The sequence below is a fragment of the Colletotrichum godetiae genome, assembly GCF_030913485.1.
Source record: "Colletotrichum godetiae strain CBS 193.32 chromosome Unknown BDP55scaffold_6, whole genome shotgun sequence".
In the NCBI taxonomy this organism is placed as follows: domain Eukaryota; kingdom Fungi; phylum Ascomycota; class Sordariomycetes; order Glomerellales; family Glomerellaceae; genus Colletotrichum; species Colletotrichum godetiae.
The window spans coordinates 221082-239207 of record NW_026851254.1 but is presented as its reverse complement, the minus strand read 5'-3'; the positions used below and the strand labels follow the sequence as shown (position 1 = coordinate 239207).

The following is an 18126-nucleotide window of genomic DNA, read 5'->3' as shown; positions in this document are numbered from 1 at the left end:
AGCCAACCAAGACAAGCTCCAAACCCAACCAGCAGCAAGAAAGTCATAGTTCGAAACGAAACAAAACAGACCACCGAACGCAACTCACCTAATCCACACACACGCGCGCGCACACATACTTGCATCACACACAGAAACCGACACATAGAAATAGGCCTGATGCCTGCGCCAACCGGCTCTCGGATCAGATCCCTATCCCTACTCTTTCGTCACAACCGGGCGGACCCCGCCATTCCACCAACCGCCATGACGAAACCCGCCCACGAGCTCGACTCTATACCGGTTCCAGCCCAGCAACCTGCTTCTGGTGGCGGTGCCGTGTCTCCGAGCGACGCTTCTGCCTCCTCTGCGCCTACGTCTGGACCACCACAAAAGACCCCTCCTCTTCACCAACATGATCCTAACGGTGCCGCCGCCGCCGTTATTACCCCGCCGGCCAGTCCCCCCGTGCCAAGACCTGTCGACGAACAAGACGAATCCCACTCCATCTTTTCCCCTGCTGCTACTGCGACCACTACCACCACCAACACCACCGCCACCACTCACACGGCTGATTCTGCAACGGCCCCTCCCAGTGACGACACATGCTCATTGGCGCAGTCGCAGACAAGCACAAACTACAGTTCTCGCCAGGAGTACATGGACAGTTTGGTCCCGCCATCCCAAGACCAATTTGAAAAGATTGCAGAGGTACAGCGCACACGCGAGGAGGAGCTAAAGAGGAATAAGTTGAAGCGGCAGACCCAACACCTCCACGACCACTTTCACAACGTCCGACGCTCACAAGACGGACAAGGTGACGTTGCTGGGGACATATTCGACGAAGCGCAAATCATGTCGCAAGATCCACCGCCAGCTTCGACGACAGAGGGTGAACAGGGCGACAGCGAGGCGATCAACCGGGCCGCGGCGCTGATCCAGCGCAACTACCGGGGTTATCGCGTGCGGAGAGAGATGCAAGGCATGGGGCTGAACGCATCGACGAGATGGGTATCGGCCATTGACGAGCTGCACTTCCGCGAGCTGAACCGGCCGCGCGCAAAGAGCTCCGTTAGTGCTGCCGGCTTATCTCCCACCGGCGACAGGCACAGTGTACTTTCCAGAGACGAGGAGGGCGGCATGAGTCGTCCGTCGACGGCCCGTGAGAACTGGAGGAAGGCGGCGACGATTGCGCGGCGCGCGGGCCACGATGACGTCGAGTCCGACTCGGACTCATCCGGGTCTTCGTCGGATGACACGCCCGAGAAGAAGGCCGAGAGGAAAAAGAAGCGCGAGGAGGCTGTGGCGAGGCGGAAGAAGGATTCCAAGATGATTGGGTTGCAGTACTTCCTCGAGATGGTCGACCTCAAGCATCGCTACGGGAGTAACTTGCGTACGTACCACGAGGAGTGGAAAAAGTCGGACACGACGGAGAACTTTTTCTACTGGCTCGACTACGGCGGCGGCAAGAATGTCGAAATGGAGGCGTGTCCCCGCGACCGTCTCGAGAGAGAGCAGGTGCGGTATCTGTCCCGCGAGGAGAGGCAATTCTACCTCGTGCAAGTAGACGACGAGGGGCGGCTGTGCTGGGCCAAGAATGGCGCGCGCATCGACACGACTGAGGCCTTCAAGGACAGCATCCACGGCATTGTGCCCGCAGACGATCCGACGCCGGCGTGGTCGCAGAGCAACATCCCACAAACATCACCCGGAGCTGAAGTCGCCGACGATAGCCGCTCCGAATCCTCGGTGGAGTCAGCGTTGGAAGCAGATCGCGCGGCAAAGTACGCCACGCCAGAGGTCGACGGCGCAACCGGCATGAAGAAGGTGTCGCACATCTCAGCAGCGACAATCTTCAATAAGATGCTGCGCAAGTCGGTCAAGAAGAACACCTGGATCTTTGTCGCCGACACGAGTTTTCGCCTGTACGTGGGCATCAAGTCGTCGGGCGCCTTCCAGCACTCGAGCTTCCTGCAGGGCAGCCGCATTTCCTCGGCGGGTCTCATCAAGATCAAGGACGGGCGGCTGTCAAGCCTGTCGCCGCTCAGCGGGCACTACCGTCCGCCGGCGTCCAACTTCCGCGCCTTCGTCAAGAACCTCAAGGAGGCGAGCGTCGACACGTCGCACGTGTCGATATCCAAGTCGTACGCCGTGCTCGTCGGGCTCGAGGTCTACCTCAAGTCGCGGCAAAAGGGCAAGAAGGCGATCGAGAAGATGACCCACAAGAAGGAGAAGATTATGGAGCCGGAAGAGTTTCGGAAGCGCGAGGAGGAGGCCAAGGATAAGAGCGAGAGCGCGGCCAGGGAGCGAGAAGTGCTTGAGAAGGAGGCCGAGGAGCGGGAGGAGAACAAGGCTGCGGTCAAGTTGCTGCGGAAGCTGAACCTGGCGCCGCAGGTGCCGGCCGGCCAGAGGAGTGGTGAGGGTGAGGCAGAGGGGAGGGAGGAGCCTGTGATGGAGACGTTGGCGGAGGAGAGGACGAGAGAGGAGACGGCTGCCACTTCTTCGAATACTGCTTCTGCTGCTCGACCTGCTGCTGCTTCATCTGCAGGGGCCTAGATTGCCTCAAACGGTTTTTGGATCCGGCGCGGAGGGTAATAGACGATGGGCTATGAATCCCTGGAGGTGATCGCATTCTTGGATTATGAGATGAGTTGGGTTGTGGTGTTTTTGCTTCAAGAGTTCTTTATACCCCCCCTTGCACGGCCTTGCTTTGGAAAACAGTACTCTGAGCGTATAGAACGAGAGGTAGATGGCAATGTCTAACGAGTACTCGATGGTTGATGATTTACTATGTGCCACTTGTCTGAGCATTCTTCCGCGTTCGGCAATCATAGGCCTTACAGGTTGTGACGAGGCTCGCCGCTCCTTTAGCTCCTCCCGAGCTTTCTATCGAGAAATCAGTCATCTATTGACAGGAACAGCGCCCATTCCAAGACAAACTCAGCCCAGTATGAAATTTCCCCACGTTCGTCCATGTCATTTCTCACGACAAAGATGTCTACAAATAAATGCATTTACGAGGTGAAAGAGTGAAAAGGATATAAAGCAGTTCTTGTGTCCTCATTTGCACCAGACGTATTCGTTACCAAATATGTTGAAAAGGCAAACTACTAATAAAGAAACATAGCGGTCTCCGTATCCTCGTTCGTAGCACACGTATTCGTCAGCGGATATATTTGTCAAGCGAATCAGTGATAAAGAAACGTGGCAGTAAACCCTTCTCAAATTCTCTAGGAGAATGAGGTAAACGCTAAGAGTACCGGTACACCAAGATCTCAGAGATCCGCAAGGTGGAATGCAGTGCCGGCACCTTTCATGCCTGGAATAGGCAACGTCGCCTGGAATACATTGCGGCTGGAGACTTTTGATTCCGTGCCTTGGCAGGCGATGTTTACATAGACTTCCAGGGTACGTATCTATAGTCTGTTGTTTACTCCTTCTCTTGTGGCTTGATACAAGCGATGTTGCTTGCTTTGTCTAGATCATTTCTCAAGCACTTTACGAGGCTGACTATCTGGCTCCTCAAGGTCCCAGGCGGTTCGGCCAGAAGAGTTCACGGCTTGCGCAGCTCTCCGGTCATCAAACCGGGCATCTGCTCTCCACTCCTTGTCTGACGTAGAGTTCGATGGAAGAGAGGATGACCTGTCACGTGCCAGTGTAGTGAACCTAGTCTAAATATATAACATGTATGACTGCCATTGCGCATAATTAGACGCCACGATGCATGGAAGCATCCTCGTTGAGAGGTGGCGTGTTCTATCAGGGGACGTTGATCGCCGTTGAGCTATGCTTCCATACCGTTCAGCACGTAGGTGGTCTTTTGAGTTTAGGCGAAAGCCGAGATGATGTTTCCCTAACATGCGTGCGTCCCTTGATGTTGGACATCATTATCGAGGAGGCTGAAGACTATTGATAAGTCAATCCACTACATTGCATTTGGGTCAACGCCCTGGCAGATTTCAACAGTCGTGTGAGCTTGACAACCAGACTCAGGAAAAGCTCCGTCGATCCCGATTCTCCCTAGAAGGGCATTTATAAGTTGTGATGCATATCTGCCCTGACAATACCTGCTTTCGAGGCTTGGGTCGGATATCCAGCCCCAGTATGACAACTCACCTCTTTGTGACCTCTCTTTGAAACTGTCAATATGGCCGACGTGCCTGCCACTCGGTCTCGAATCCGCTTGTGGGAGCGAGCCATCGCCTTCGAAAGCCGTTGCCTCAAGAAGCTGGCGGGACCCAAACAACAGCCCGGAAAGGCCTATGTTCTCAGACTTTCCATCGACTTACTCCAAGAGATCATCGGCCATCTCGATCTACTGAGCCAATTCATGTTCTCGCAGACCTGTCGTGCCGGGCGCATTCTCACACAAAAAGACTGGAAAGATGCCTCCCTAGCACTCCCCGAGCCTGAACGAATCTCATTCTGGGCCGTGGTGGCATACAGACTGCCGAACCACTGGGCCTGCGCGCGCTGCTGCGGACTTCACGAAACGGACCGTTCAGACACGCCTTGGAGCCTTCGATCACCGCCATGCCAGCAGGGAGAAGCCCTCGACACCCTCGGCCGGTCCTACAAGCTCCGACACACCCACATCGAACTCGCGCTCAAGTTCAGGCGCATGGGCACCAATGCAGGCTACCTCTCTGAGCTCCTGGAACCTTGCGTGTACATAGCAGACCGAGAAGGTCCGTCTTGGAAATCGGGTTCACCGAATGTGACTCGCCACACACCGCGAATCATCAAAGGCAAATTCTATTTACAAGTAGTTAAAGATTTTCATGGAATAGCAACGCTCCACGAGATTCGCTCTTTCAGAATCTGCCGACACCAGCTGTTCCCGTGGTGGTACTGGGGCATCGTGGACTGGAGCGCATTTGAGAAGACTGTCGAGTCGGCTTGGAACAATCCAGGAATTGTGCACGATGGGGATTGCCAATGTTGCCCTGTCGACTACTCGATTTTGCGCGAGGGAGACGACCTGCGCGTGACATTGTGGTATGATTTTGGCGCGGGAAAATCCCCGAGGGGCTTGGACTGGATGGTACACCTTGGCGACGAGAATGATATCTACAGCGACGGTCTTCACGTCAACAGCAAAGAGCATGAGCATGGAAGTATTCGGAAACTGTTTCAACAGAGCTCACTCGGTCACATGGTGCGAGGTTTGCTACGTGTCATGGTACGGAGCCCACGGCAGTTCTGCAAAACGGCACGCAAGGTCATAGTGGCACACCAGCTGGGACACGCTTGATGGAGTTTCGTCTTGCCCAGAGGAAGAGCTCTGTTTTGTACCGTTCAGATCAACACCAGCGTCTACACTGGTTTACCAATACATGTTTTGCTCGTTACTGAATTGTGCCGTGACCTTCGACGAAGCTGTCCTCCTTCGGCGCTGAAGTCGCATTCGTAGACGCAGCCGCTCCCTGCTCAGACTTCTTGTAGTACGGTCTGGGGAGATTGTCGTAGTACGGTACGACAATGATGTTGGGATCACTGCTTCCTCCGACCTAAACACCGTGTTAACCTCATATCCACCAATCCCGGAAACAAGAAAAGACATAACTCACCATAGCCTTTGTAGTATTCTGATACGGCACATCAGACACCTTCAAATTGAGCAACGAAGGTTGCCTTGCGCTCGTCAAGGTCCTCACCGCAACCTCGACAGACTCCAACGTCTTGGGCCCGTTGCTGGCGCCGTTCTCCTTGACGACGTCCACCACCGCCCCCTCGCACCCGAACCCTTGCGCGACGACTTCGTACTTGACCTTTGGGTTCATCGCCACGCACGGCCGCTGCGGAGTCTTCTCCCCGTAAATCATGTTCTGCCCGGCTTGCGACATGCCCCAGACGCTGTTGTTCACCACAACTGTGAGGATGTTGAGGCCAAACTTGGCGTAGGTGTCGAGCTCGCCGATGTGGAAGCCTGCGCTGCCGTCTCCGTAGAGGTTGACGACCAGCTTGTCTGGTGCGGCGATGGCGGCACCTGTTTGAAGTCAGCGAGTTGATTCATTGTGTTATGCCCCACAGAGAGGTAAGATGGGCCACATACCAAGTGAGTATCCAAAGCCGTTGCCCAGGAAGCCCAGATAGCCGGTCGTCACCATTGAGAGTCCCGTTCTCGCCTCATTGAGAGACTGCAGGGCCCATCCACCACACTCGCCGCCGTCCATGCAAAGGATACTGTCTTCGGGCAGTGCTTGGAAGAAGGCCTTCACGCCGTGATAGGGATGAATGCGGTCGTTCTCCTCGACGATAACCGGGTCTTCCTCGTTTGCAGCCGAGTGAACGCTTGGCTTCTTCAACGCCATGGCCTTATCCACCCACTCACTGCTCGCCTTGACAGATGACTTGGACGCCGCCGCCGTGAGAGCCTGAGCTGCGAGCCCGACATCCGACACGATGCCGACCTGTGTTTCGTCTAGTTAGCATACTCCGTCCTCTTCCTGAAGCCTTATGTTGGTGGGGCAAGTATCTTACATCGATCTTTCTTGAGCGCCCAATCTCGCTCCCATCCAAATCGACCTGCACAACCTTTGCTTCACTCTCATTCGGCACAATCGCACCACTTCTACCACCAATCAAGAAGCCAGTCCTGGCCCCTAGCAAGAGAACAAAATCCGGAGCCGGCCCCTGAGCGCGCAAAAACGGAAGTCGGGTCGCCACACCACCGAAAAGAGGATGCGAGCGCTTGATGGTCGTAGAAAACTTGGGCGAGTGGAAGATCGGAGTATTCGTCGCTTCAGCAAGCTTCACTACCTCGTCCGCAGCCCTCGCTGCGCCAGTCGAGACTAGAATCACGGGTCGCTTCGCCTCTCCCCAGAGTCTCAATGCATTCCCGATTGCTCCAGCATCAGGGGCAGGGAGTGATACCGGCGGCGCCGTGATGGATCCCCAAGCCACGCTATCTATCTCTACCGGCATGAAGAGCACATCGATGGGGAAATCAACGAGTACCGGCCCAGGTGCTCCCGCCGTCGTCGCCCGCCACGCCAAGCTCACGATGCGCGGGATTTCGCTGCCGTTAGTAACCCGGTGCGCAAACTTCGTCACGGGCTTCGCCAGCACGACCTGGTCATGAAAGCCCTGGAGGGTATTCGTCTCTGCGTCGCGCAGCGGCGGCGAGCTCGTGATGCAGAACACCGGGGAGCGGTCCGCGAAGGCGGTGCTGAGACCGGGCAGGCCGTTGCAGAAGCCAGAGTTGGCCGTGATGAAGCATACACCTGGGACGTCGTTGCCCTTGACCTTGGCCCAGCCTTCGGCGGCCTGGACGGCGACGGTCTCGTGGCGGACGTCTATGAGCTTGATGTCGGCTTCAACGGCGGCGATGAGGAAGCTATCCAGGTGCCCGCCTGTGAGTTGGCGTTAGTTCGAGAGAAGCGAAATGGTTCATGTTTAGAGGAACACACCATGGATACCGAATGCAGTTGTCGCGCCCAGATGAGCCAGAGACTGAGCGAGGAGGTCTCCGCCGAGAAGCTCTCGATTCTTGGGCTGTCTCACTTGGAAAGCCATTGTTTGGATGGATGCTTGAAACACTTGAGAGTCACTGCTCATAAATGATGAAATTGAGGCTCGAGCTGCCTTGTGGTGGGAGGTTGACTCTGTTAAGTCGGATATCACCATTCAATTACGATACCTTGCCTAAGCTGACCTCTGGCCGGCCACTTATAAGAAACTGATCTCCAAATGCCGGATGTCGACAGACGATTGTGCGGGGGACCGCGGGAAGAGCGGGAGGGGGGACGTTGCTTGGCCCCGAGGTAAGTTGTACGTACACGTATAAAACACTGATCGTGGCAAATAAGAGGTGTTGTGGAAATGGTTACCCGTCGTCTCAAGGTAAGCCTTGTATTTTGTCAGTGTTTGGCGACATTGACTCTGATGGGTTGAGTCAATAATTGGGGTAGCAACTGACATCAGATGTTTGGAGGTCGGATGAGGCGATCCTTGCAGAGACGCACTTACACACAGCTGGGGTAAGGGCTGTCTTTGCTGACAGTCACCAACTGTCACTGTCACTAAATCGAGGACTAATTCACATACATGTCGATAGAATTGCAGTTTCAGCTGCTTGAGGCATCATTGGCTGACATAGGTCTTCAGTCACGAAAACGCAAAGGCAAGGACAGTTGTAATTCATTTGACTGATTTGATTGAGACTATGCAGTAGTCTTGCGAGAGCTCTAGTATGTAACCTCAACCTAAAACTAGAAAATTCTATGATGCCCATTACCCCTAAGGTACACAATGATGTTGAGAAAATGTATCTGATTAATGAAAGAAATTTGGCTATGCGGCAGAGTCATTTACTGTAAAGTGGTGGAATAAAATGGCGCCTCCTGAAGCGCTTCTGTTGTGGCTTAGGCCTTCTTCTTGCCCTTGGGCATGCGAACCAGCCAGTAAAGACCCAGAGCGGCGACGATGTTGACGACAATGTACACCATGCCGATACCAAAGTCACGCCATCGGTTGTCAAAGTTGGCGCTGATACTCTTGAGGAAGACGTTGGTGTCGGCAATGGTGCAGAATTGGCAGTCTGATGTGGCAGATGGGTTCTTGATGTACCCTCCCATGGCGTTCATGTAACCCTCCATGTAGTTCTCGCAAGTCTGGTTGTTTGGCGGATCGAAGTGGATGTACTCGTTCGTCGAGCACGTCACCTTGGAGTTTGCCAGACCTGTCGAGAGAATTGACGATAACAAGTAGGTAAACGGTGACACCCTGTACATGAAGATCCAGAAGCCGGGCATAGCGGCGGGGCTGGCCAAGACACCACAGAACAGCAGACACATCATGAACAAGACCTGGGCGAGGTTACCACCCATCTCAGCGGTGTCCGTAATGGCGATACAAGCATGGGCGAAGGTGCAGGTGAAGACCATGAACTGCCAGAACAGGAGCCATACGAGACCGGCGCGCTCGCTTTTTTGGCTCGGGTCACCGTTCTCATAGAGACCGACAGGGTAGTAGACGCAGATGAACATGAAGACGGACATGAGAGAGTTCCACGGGATCTCGGTGACGATTTGCGACATCATAAACACCTTCCAGCTGTACGTCTTGGAAGGCCGTTCACGAACTTCGTAAAGAGAGCGCTGGGTGACAAAGTGCGGCATTTGTTGTTGCACGAGCTGACCAAAGATGGAGAGAATGTTGAAGATGGCGAACATTTGGTTCTGCAAGCCCTGGATACTGAGAGGAGCGTTGAGGAAGACAAGACCGATGAAGAGGGCCACGGAGCAGCAGAGAATGAACTTGGCGTAAAGGTAAGAAGGCGTACGCCAGTACTGCTGGTAGACACGGCGAGTGACAATCAGGAACTGATCCCAAAGCGGAGCGGCGAATTCGCGGTGTGCCAACTTCTCTTCCTCGGCGGACAAGTGCTCTTCAGGCGCGTCGTGAGACTTGAGGCGCTGGAGCTCATCCTGAACAGCCTGGTACTCGGGACTAGACTTCCATGCCTGATGCCAATCGACCTCAGTGTGTGAGCCAGGGGCTGCACCAACAGCAGAAAGCATCCATTCGGCCGGGTTCTCGCCGGGAGGGCACGCAGGGGCGCCGTTCCTCTCAAAGTAGGACGTAAGGGTGTGGGAGTTCTCGCCGATATCGCCAAAGTAGACAGTTCTACCGCCCTTTGCCAGGAACAACAGGCGGTCGAAGCGCTGGAACAGCATGGCAGACGGTTGGTGAATAGTGCAAAGAATAGACTGGCCGGCCTTTGAGAGCTTCTCAAGCAGATCCAGGATGGCCCAAGATGTTTGCGAATCCAATCCAGAGGTAGGTTCATCGACAAAAAGAAGCAAGGGTGGTTTGGCAGCCAGCTCAACACCAATGGTGAGTCGCTTGCGCTGTTCGACGTTCAATCCCTCGCCGAGCACGCCCACGACGGCTTCAGCGTAATCCTGCATGTCCAAAAGCTTGATGACTTCGTCGACGTATGCCAGCTTCTCAGCGCGAGGGGTAGCGGCCGGCTGTCGCAACAGAGCACTGAACTCCAATGCCTCACGAACAGTGCTGGTCTCGAGATGCAGATCCTGTTGCTGAACGTAGCCAGTACGGCGTTGGAAGGACTGGTCTCGGATCTTTCCATCGACGAGCATCTCTCCGGTAATCACGCCCATGGAGACACGGTCTGCCAAGCAATCAAGCAAGGTGGTTTTTCCAGCACCAGAGACGCCCATTAAGGCTGTAAGAGTTCCTGGTTTGACCCAGCCGTCCACGTGGTCCAGAATTCTGCGGGTTTCGGTCTTGATCTTGACGTCGTAGCACACATCACCCCAGTGGAAGACACTGGTGGAGCCTTGGATCGTACCCTCGTTGGCAGAGGCACCATGTCCGCCCTTCTCGATGATGGTAGCAGGTCCAGAGAGAGAGGATTCGGGGTCGTCCTTGCCCTTGACAGGGGCAGTAACACCGCGGCGGAAGACAAGAACCTCTCCCTTTGACTTCTTGGCGGCAATATATTCGGTGGCAACGAAGTACAAGGCGTGGAGGGCAATGATGAAAGCGATGAGGATTCCAACGTTGCGCCACTTATGGGAGTTGAAGTACTTGTACTGAGAGTTGATATACCTGTCGCCGTTAACAAAGGCCTCACCAGGAATGGCACCGACGGTGGAGCAGGCTCTGTTGGCGAGGGTGATGTTCTCGTAACCGGTGACTGCAGGGCTGGGGACGAAGGCTGCACACTCAAATTCCCGGTTGTGGAACTCGTTGATCATGAGCTACAGGGTGGAGGTGTCAGTTCATGTTCACTTGACAGCGAGGATTGCAACATACCGATTCGAATCCGTACGCGACAGGGTCCAAGTAGTTGATCCATCGGCACCAGCCAAGCATGTAATCGACGGGAATGACGAATCCAGTGAAGATGACCAGGGCAAGAATCAAGATGGAAGCGGGAACCATGGCCTGCGACAATGTGCGGGACAGGGAGGCACTGATTGACGTTAGACTCACTCACGTTGTTGGACGAAGCTGACTTACATGGATCTGAATAGACCAGACATGGAAAGCACCATGAGGAATGTGGTTAACAGGAAGAAGAAGAAGCTTCCGGGTTCTCTGTTCAGGTTCGTCATGAAGTAGATGATCAAGTCGTAGCAGATGGTATTGGTGATCTTGTATGGCATGTCCACCAAGACAGAGGAAAAAGCTTCCGCCGAGGAGTGGTAGAATGCGTAACGGCGTTGCTTCTCAACAATGGGCCGCTGGGCGTATTGGGTGAGAATCTCGAGGGCACTAGAGAAAGCATTGGCGAGAATGGCGACAAAGAGAACCGCGGATCGACTGTAGAAGGAGGACGTATTGTTCGGGAGGTTGTAAAACAGGGAGGACATGATAAGAGCCGTGCATGAATTGGCGATCAAGGAGAACAGTGTCAGACTGGGATCGCCCCGGAGGAGCTTGAAGCCACGCCAGAGACAGAGCTTGACTTGCTGGCCGTAAGAAAGAATGAAGGGAGACTTGAGGCGCTGGTTCTTTGCCTGGACCGACTGCTTCTGGTTTCTGAAGACTTCGGCATCCGGGCCGTCGAGAGGGTGATCCGCCTTGTACTGCTCAATCTTCTGCTTGAGAGCCGCGCACTCGCGACTCTCCTTCCAGCACGCAGCAAACTCATCGGGCGTGCGCGGTACGCGAGACTCCCAGCCAGGACGAACGACACGCTCAGTAGGTGCAGTCATAGAAGTCAGGAAGTCAGGCGTGGTCTGACGGGCTGGGCACTCGAAGCCGAGGTTGATGAAGTACTGACGAGCTTCGGTGGCGGGGCCAAAGAAGATCTGACGTCCCTCGTAGAGAACAGCAACCTTGTCGAACAGGTCGTAGGCACTCTGAGGCGCCTGGTAAATTGAGACAGCGCAGGTCTGGCCGAACAGTTCCGACTGCAAGCGGAGGGTCTTGCAAAACTCTACAGCGTTGGCAGAGTCGAGACCTCTGGTTGAGTTATCCCAACATTGCAAGGGAGCATTCGACAACGTCGCCTCGGCAATCGTCACACGCTTACGCTCACCGCCAGAGACACCACGGACATAGTTGTCGCCCACGCGGGTGTTGACCGTGTGGCTGATGCCGTACATGGCCATGACGACGTCACGGAGATGGTCGCAGTACTGGTTGGCAGTGACACCGGGAGGCAGGGTTCGGGGGCAGCGCGCACGGGAAGCGAAAGTAAGAGTATCGCCCACGGAGAGTTGAGGGTAGTGAACATCGACTTCGGCAGTGTAGATGGCGTCACCGGCGTGGTGCTTGTGGAGTTCCTTTGCCGAAAGACCTTGGTAGTTGAAGTAGGCACGTTCGTCGGTGTAAATGCCGCTCATCTCTCCAGCAATGGTCTTGAGGAAGGTAGAGCAGCCAGATCCTGGGGGTCCAAGAACGACGAGCATCTCACCTGCCTCCACCAGACCGTTGAAGTCGCGGAGAATGTCAATGCGGCGTTGGCCCCCGGTCTTGGAGGTGAGGTTGCGGACAAGGCCGGGGATCTCGAGCCAAACATTGCCGACGTCCTTCTGGTAGTCCGTCTCTTGGCCGAATCCGAAGACGTTCAAGTCCTGGTAGACGAAGCCCGCAGTGCGGTATCCAGATCCGTGCTCGTTGGTGACGTTGGCGAGGGTTTTTGCCCACTTGCGAGCGCTGAAGTTCTTTCCGTTCGGGTTGAGGGGTGAGTTGGGGTCCTCGCTGCCGAACAAGGCCATGCTGTTTCCATCGATGTTGACCGCGGAGTGCCGTGTGTACTCCCGTGCCAGTTCCTGCACGATTGATTGACGACGGTCCAGTTCTGTGTCGTTACCGTCGTCTTCTGAGGTTGATGCAGCAGATCCATCGCCGGTGGCTTTTTCGTACAGAGAGTTGTCGGTAGGTTTCGAAGTCGGGAGTGCTTCCGCGTTCTGAGTGAAGATCGCATCGTGATCGACCACTGTCTTCTGGCTGCCGGCCGGAGACCGGGTCGGGAGGCGAGACTTCTCGTCTGAGTTGAAGGCAGACATAGTGTCGGTTTGGTGAATTAAGGTATACGGGTGTCCTGAGACGGCTGGCTGATGGAGCGGTTGCAAGAGTGTCTTGCTATCCTGGAGTCGCGAATCAATTAGTCAACTTGATCTCTTCCTCGTATCCCATAGATGGAGGCCTACCGGTCAGCATCAACCAGTTGTTCGCTCGGCTTGTCGTGATAGCCGGTGAGTGAACCAGTCTCAGTCAGATGAAGAAAAGGAGAATATTATTGTAGGTTGTGTATGTGAAGGGGAGGAGAACTCAATAATAGCTTTCGACTGAAGATTCAAAACGTCTCATGTGAATAAGCCTAGATCTAGATTTATCAACATGTCAACGGAGTGTCTCGCTCCCCGTGTGCCCCCGGCCCATAATACGCAAGGGGTCCATCTCAGCATCCGAAGGCTCAAAAGTCGATCCAGAGCCCCGGGTCATCCGTGCACCAGATATGCTACAATCTCACAAATTGACGTAGAGACACTTTGGTTGAGCTTGATTAGGGTATCCAAATTCTTGCATCTTGTCATAGCCTGCAGCCTGCGTGTAAGTGAATGGTGTGGGTCGATAGCGGCGGCTCCCTTGGCGGCGATCATCACGAAAAAGTCCGCAACGTTGTTAGGGAGTCGGAGGGGTGGGGCGGTCCCCATTGTACGGGCTTTCGGAAAGTTGAAGCGACCCGAGCGGGCGCCGTCGACTCCGTACGCTTTTCCGAGAAGTCCAAATTCCCAACGTCTAAAGACGGCCAATGTCCAGACTCAAAAGACTATCCGTTCGTTTAATCTTTATTTTTTCTTACGTGCTGCACCTTGTTTCCCCGGCTTCTCAGTTACTCGAGACCCCCTTTTTTGACTACATCAATCACCAAAGTGTGCGACACTAAATAACAACGACATGGCACGACCACCATGAGACATAAGCACTGGCACATCACTCGGAACAAACATCAAGAACACTCCCGCCTCTTGGAACGATGTGGGCTCCGAGAAATCTTATAGATTCCTCCCCCATTCACCCTGTTCATTGTTACATCCACTTACGCCGATTCCTCAGTCGACCCTCAAGGACTATCGAACGACAATGTTGAGCAGGACACACCAATCCGAAACGGGATGCACGTCACGTCTGGTGACTTTGATGAACCCGCGCTTCGCAAGGCATTGGAACTTGGTTGTGACGAAAGGTGCCATCTGTACCGCCAAGGCGGACTTCTTGCTTGTTCGCAAGTGCTCGCTCCAGCTCTTCGGGGTCCGCTTGCAAGGCCGCTGGCAGCACCCTCCTCCATTTGTAAGCCATATTGCCGCTACGGACTGTGCATATGTGGAGGCTTCGGTGTTCTTGTTCGGGACACTCATCAGGAATGATCGTCCCCTCCAGGGGTCGTCCCGCACGATCAGATATCAATCTTGCGGTATGGCTCATACTCAATCATATTAGGTTTGCCCACCTCCTTACGTCTCCACGGAATTCTCTGCAACCAGGGTGGGAACCCAGGGGGGCATTCGTCATTGCCACAAGCTAGCGGAGGTAGAAGCCCCTAATCCCGAGGCATCGAAATAGCTTCATCTGCGGCCTGCCAGCAGCCACCAGTGAATACGGCGCAAATCACCGCCCAACGGATCAAACCCACCACTAGGGGGCTGTCTTCCACCCACCGGCGGCAGAGCGGTAGTGGATACCAGCAGGGCCGGAAACACTTCGATTGGTTCCTCGTCACATCCGCACTTTCTAGAACCTGCCGTCTTGGTCGACGCCTTGTTTGTGACGCTAGCATCCCAGTGGCTGCGCCCGGTGGTGTTATCAGAGAATGAGATTCAGGAGACTGCAGGACTCCGTTACACGCCGCAGCCCTGTCGGCCGCTTCCTTGCACCCGAGCCAGCGACGGATCATGGAGTAGACGGTTCACGGGCGATGCGACGGCTTACCGCGTAAGCGGGAGTTACATCGCCAATCTCCCCGACCGAACGGTGTCCGACGCGGCATGTAACGCCAAGCCGTACAAACACGCTCACGCAAGATTCGTCAAAGATACGAGGACGCCTGCAAATTAGCCTCAGGGGAGGTTACACTCAACCTCCCAAACAAGCAACAACTTTGGAAGGATACTCGATAAGCTCGGAATCAACGTCTTAAGTCTTACCAGTGACGCGGTCAGCTTCTTCGACTCTGCTCTGGCCAATTGCTGTCGCTCGTCCTTCAGGCTGGCTCGGCGCTCACCAACACAGAGTCGGACGGCTCCTCTGCTCTCGCGGATCACTACCGACACGAGCCGCCTATTAATGCATTTGTGATAACAGACAGTCAGTATTGGAGGACAGACAGTAAGTATTGGAGAGGAAATCGTCGATTGAGACTACAAGCAATCGAAAGCAGACCACGCTCCTTAGGAGGGGCTTGCTTGAGGTAAGTGGAGTCGACAGAGTAGACCATTGATTTACCTTGTAGCACAAATATTCCGAGAGGTTGTCGATTGGTATTTGCAGAGAAACGGATGTTTCCCCACAAAGACATCACCCCGAAGTCTGCCGCCTAGTTGGTCAACTCGACGTCGCTTTCGACATCGGATCGGGACTTCCAAGCGGAAGCGAAAGATAATGGTTGCTCTTCGGTTTCTGAGCAGTAAATGAACTCAATAACGAGTCCGGAAAAGAAGATATGAATCAGAGGCAGTAAGTAAATATGAAAGACTCAACAACAATTCCGACGTATCTTTGTAGTTTTGGAAACGCCACCATCGGCGTTCTCCTGACACGACTATATGATACATCGTTCCACCCCTTTCGCACCCACTCCTCAGCGCAACTTGAACTTTAGTTCCTTCCTTTCCCCCTTTCTCCACTGGTCAATCGCTCTCCCGTACATAAAGCCGTTGAGATAAGCGTCTCCAACGTAGCGGTAACCCCCGTCACTCCCTTCCGGACGGATGATGATAGGGGTAGAACAACCAAACGGCACAATAATGGCATCGCCGACAGCCATGTAGCCTGACCCCATCCCGAGGCGACCTTCTTTCGTCACATAGAAACAACGCCCTCTCATACGGTCTCCAAAGTGTTCTTGAAGAAACTGTCGTCGATCCTGGGGTCCGATCGTTCTTGTAGCGTGGACGTAATCCTCGAGTTCCCGGTCAAGAGGGAGCTCAGGCAGACGTTCACGTAGCAAGGATGCGAAGACGTGGTTGCAAGCCGTCACCCAGTCCCCGGGACTTTTCACTTCCGAGGGCATTTGATTAAGACAAAGCGCTCGGAAGAAGTGATACTGGTTGTCAAGTTTTTCTCCTTTGTATTGTCCCAGGAACAATGCCCTCCAATGGACAAACGCCATCAGGTAATCGGCCAGCTTTCCTAGAGGGCCAACCGCAATACCGTGAACTTCTATGGTGTCGATTTCGACGCCACTCAACTCCAATAAATTGCCGTCCAAGGCAACTTTTGCCTTCTGGCTTAAAGATGCCGAAAACTTTGAAGTGAGGTTCATGGCGCCCATGGCCTTTGTGCCAGGATTATGTGACCAGTCAGGGACCCAAGAAGGGAGGCTAGCGTTGTTCGCGTGCAGTGGATAATGGATAGAATCGCAAATGACATCCAAACGTCCTGTGGTTGACACGATCAAGTCGACGATGTGTGTGTAGATTGACTTTACAGTCGATCTGTAGTCGACTCTAATATCATTTCGCAACTCTTCAGAGAGTAAGCCCAGGGTTCCAAACACTTTATCCTTTGGATCAGTCGCATTTTTGGTTCTGCATGCCCTCATTACCTCCAGTAAAGAGTACTCCCCAAAAATGAACCCGGTAAGGGATCGACTCTTAGGAAGACTCGAAGGGCCATGATTTGCTAGGATTGCGGCGTAGGTGAAGTGATTCCGCGAGACTCCTGTATAGGTCTTGCCTTGTTCAGTGCCAGACAAATAGCGGTTCAAGACCTTCATATTGTTCCGGAAAACACTGGCAGCGTCCGTATAAGTTTCCCACGGGAGAACACTGGAGCCACAATAAACCAGGATCTTGCGAGCATTGAAGACCTCTTGAACAACCCATAGTCGGTTCCAATACTCTCTCTCGAATAGAGAGATAACAGCGCGTACTTCCGCCTTCCTTATGCCTGATGAAATGAGTGGTGTGAAGTCCCTGGCATCTGGTTTCTGGGCCACTTCTTTGAGAAATCTCGTGGCGGAATCGCTCTCATCTGCTTCAGGTCCCAGCCAAATGGCTACAGACTTTGCTAACCTGTAGATTCTTGTCATGAGCTGTATTTGCAGGGTCTTCTCCACAGAGTCTTGCTGGTTAATACTGAGTGCATCTACCCATACGAGAACTGATTCTTGGTGCTGTCGAAGTGCCCTCAACGCGCCATGGAGGCTGGAAGAAACACGGATTTCTGTACCATCGAGGTCTAAGCGTTTGGTGTCTCCCGGATCCCCCCAGGTGTAAGATACCGCCACGTAGTCTGGAGGGCTTGTGATGGATCTGTGCAATATTTCGAGCTTGATTGTGGACGTCCTCGTTGGGAGGACTCTGATCAGGCGGATTTCGTCTTTGCCAAGCTGTCTATAATAATAGGCCTTATCACTGAGACCTCCGGGTGAGATAGGTCGTGGCTTCGAAGCTGATTCTTCAATTGTTACAGCACCGAAGGAAACTTTCTTCCGGTGTAAAGGCCTCTTTTGCTGGGGAGAAACTGCCTCCGGAAACGGCCTGTCATTGCCAGACGCCACAGCATGAGACATTTCTGTTCCTTTTCCAGGTCCGAATCGTATGTCAGGTGATGACGATCGGGGTGTGGTCTTCTTTTTCTGCCGTGATTCGTTGTCTGAATGGTAGCCTCGGGCCGGGCGAGGCACGGAGAGATAGCGGAAATCATCTTCGTGAGAGTTTTTGCCGTGCTTATCTGCCATCTTTGCAGGCTATAGTGGTTGCATTCACAAATTGCGAAAATTCTACAACGACACGTAGCTCAGGAATGGGGAAAGAGAACAAATGTCGCAAAAGAGGGGGTTCAATTCGATATGCAAAGGGTGGGAGTGGGTGAGCAGGAGGCTCTATGGATCGATTCAGCTTGGAGATACGGGACCACTAAAATCTCACTGTATGCGATCTACCCACAAGTTATCGGTAAGCACGGCATCCACAACCTTCCACGGTGTATGTGACATGG

The 18126-nt window shown here is 53.9% G+C and overlaps 4 protein-coding genes across 4 annotated transcripts; 1 reads left to right on the top strand and 3 right to left on the bottom strand.

Annotated features, from left to right (window-relative positions):
- Positions 1-3728: 3728 nt before the first annotated feature.
- On the top strand, positions 3729-5321 carry BDP55DRAFT_649836 (uncharacterized protein). The gene has a single exon (XM_060573939.1). The coding sequence runs from the start codon at positions 4127-4129 to the stop codon at positions 5231-5233; it is 1107 nt and encodes a 368-aa protein (XP_060433865.1). The 5' UTR covers positions 3729-4126; the 3' UTR covers positions 5234-5321.
- Positions 5322-7803, bottom strand: BDP55DRAFT_649834 (acetolactate synthase I/II/III large subunit). Its single transcript, XM_060573938.1, has 5 exons — positions 7392-7803; positions 6463-7334; positions 6035-6392; positions 5550-5968; positions 5322-5489 (listed from the first exon to the last, which is right to left on the bottom strand). Exons 1-5 carry the CDS (start codon positions 7606-7608, stop codon positions 5328-5330), a joined length of 2028 nt encoding a protein of 675 aa, XP_060433864.1. The 5' UTR covers positions 7609-7803; the 3' UTR covers positions 5322-5327.
- Positions 7804-8345: 542 nt separating this feature from the next.
- BDP55DRAFT_543657 (ABC-2 type transporter-domain-containing protein) lies at positions 8346-12968 on the bottom strand (the record flags this gene model as incomplete). The annotated part of the gene is made up of 3 exons (XM_060568426.1): positions 8346-10709; positions 10765-10924; positions 10972-12968. 3 exons carry the CDS (start codon positions 12966-12968, stop codon positions 8346-8348), a joined length of 4521 nt encoding a protein of 1506 aa, XP_060433863.1.
- Positions 12969-15763: 2795 nt separating this feature from the next.
- On the bottom strand, positions 15764-18124 carry BDP55DRAFT_690897 (heterokaryon incompatibility protein-domain-containing protein; the record flags this gene model as incomplete). The annotated part of the gene is made up of 3 exons (XM_060576912.1): positions 15764-15975; positions 16012-17519; positions 18057-18124. 3 exons carry the CDS (start codon positions 18122-18124, stop codon positions 15764-15766), a joined length of 1788 nt encoding a protein of 595 aa, XP_060433862.1.
- Between the last annotated feature and the right edge of the window lie 2 nt (positions 18125-18126).

What these genes read in the sequence shown, in the direction of transcription:
- BDP55DRAFT_649836 (XM_060573939.1), top strand. Translation starts at nt 4,127, where the DNA reads ATGGCCGACGTGCCTGCCACTCGGTCTCGAATCCGCTTGTGGGAGCGA.
- BDP55DRAFT_649834 (XM_060573938.1), bottom strand. Translation starts at nt 7,608, where the DNA reads ATGGTGATATCCGACTTAACAGAGTCAACCTCCCACCACAAGGCAGCT. An exon ending in AACTGCATTCGGTATCCATG is followed by an intron (nt 7,335 to 7,391) that starts GTGTGTTCCTCT and finishes GCCAACTCACAG; the next exon opens with GCGGGCACCTGGATAGCTTC. An exon ending in GGCGCTCAAGAAAGATCGAT is followed by an intron (nt 6,393 to 6,462) that starts GTAAGATACTTG and finishes GACGAAACACAG; the next exon opens with GTCGGCATCGTGTCGGATGT.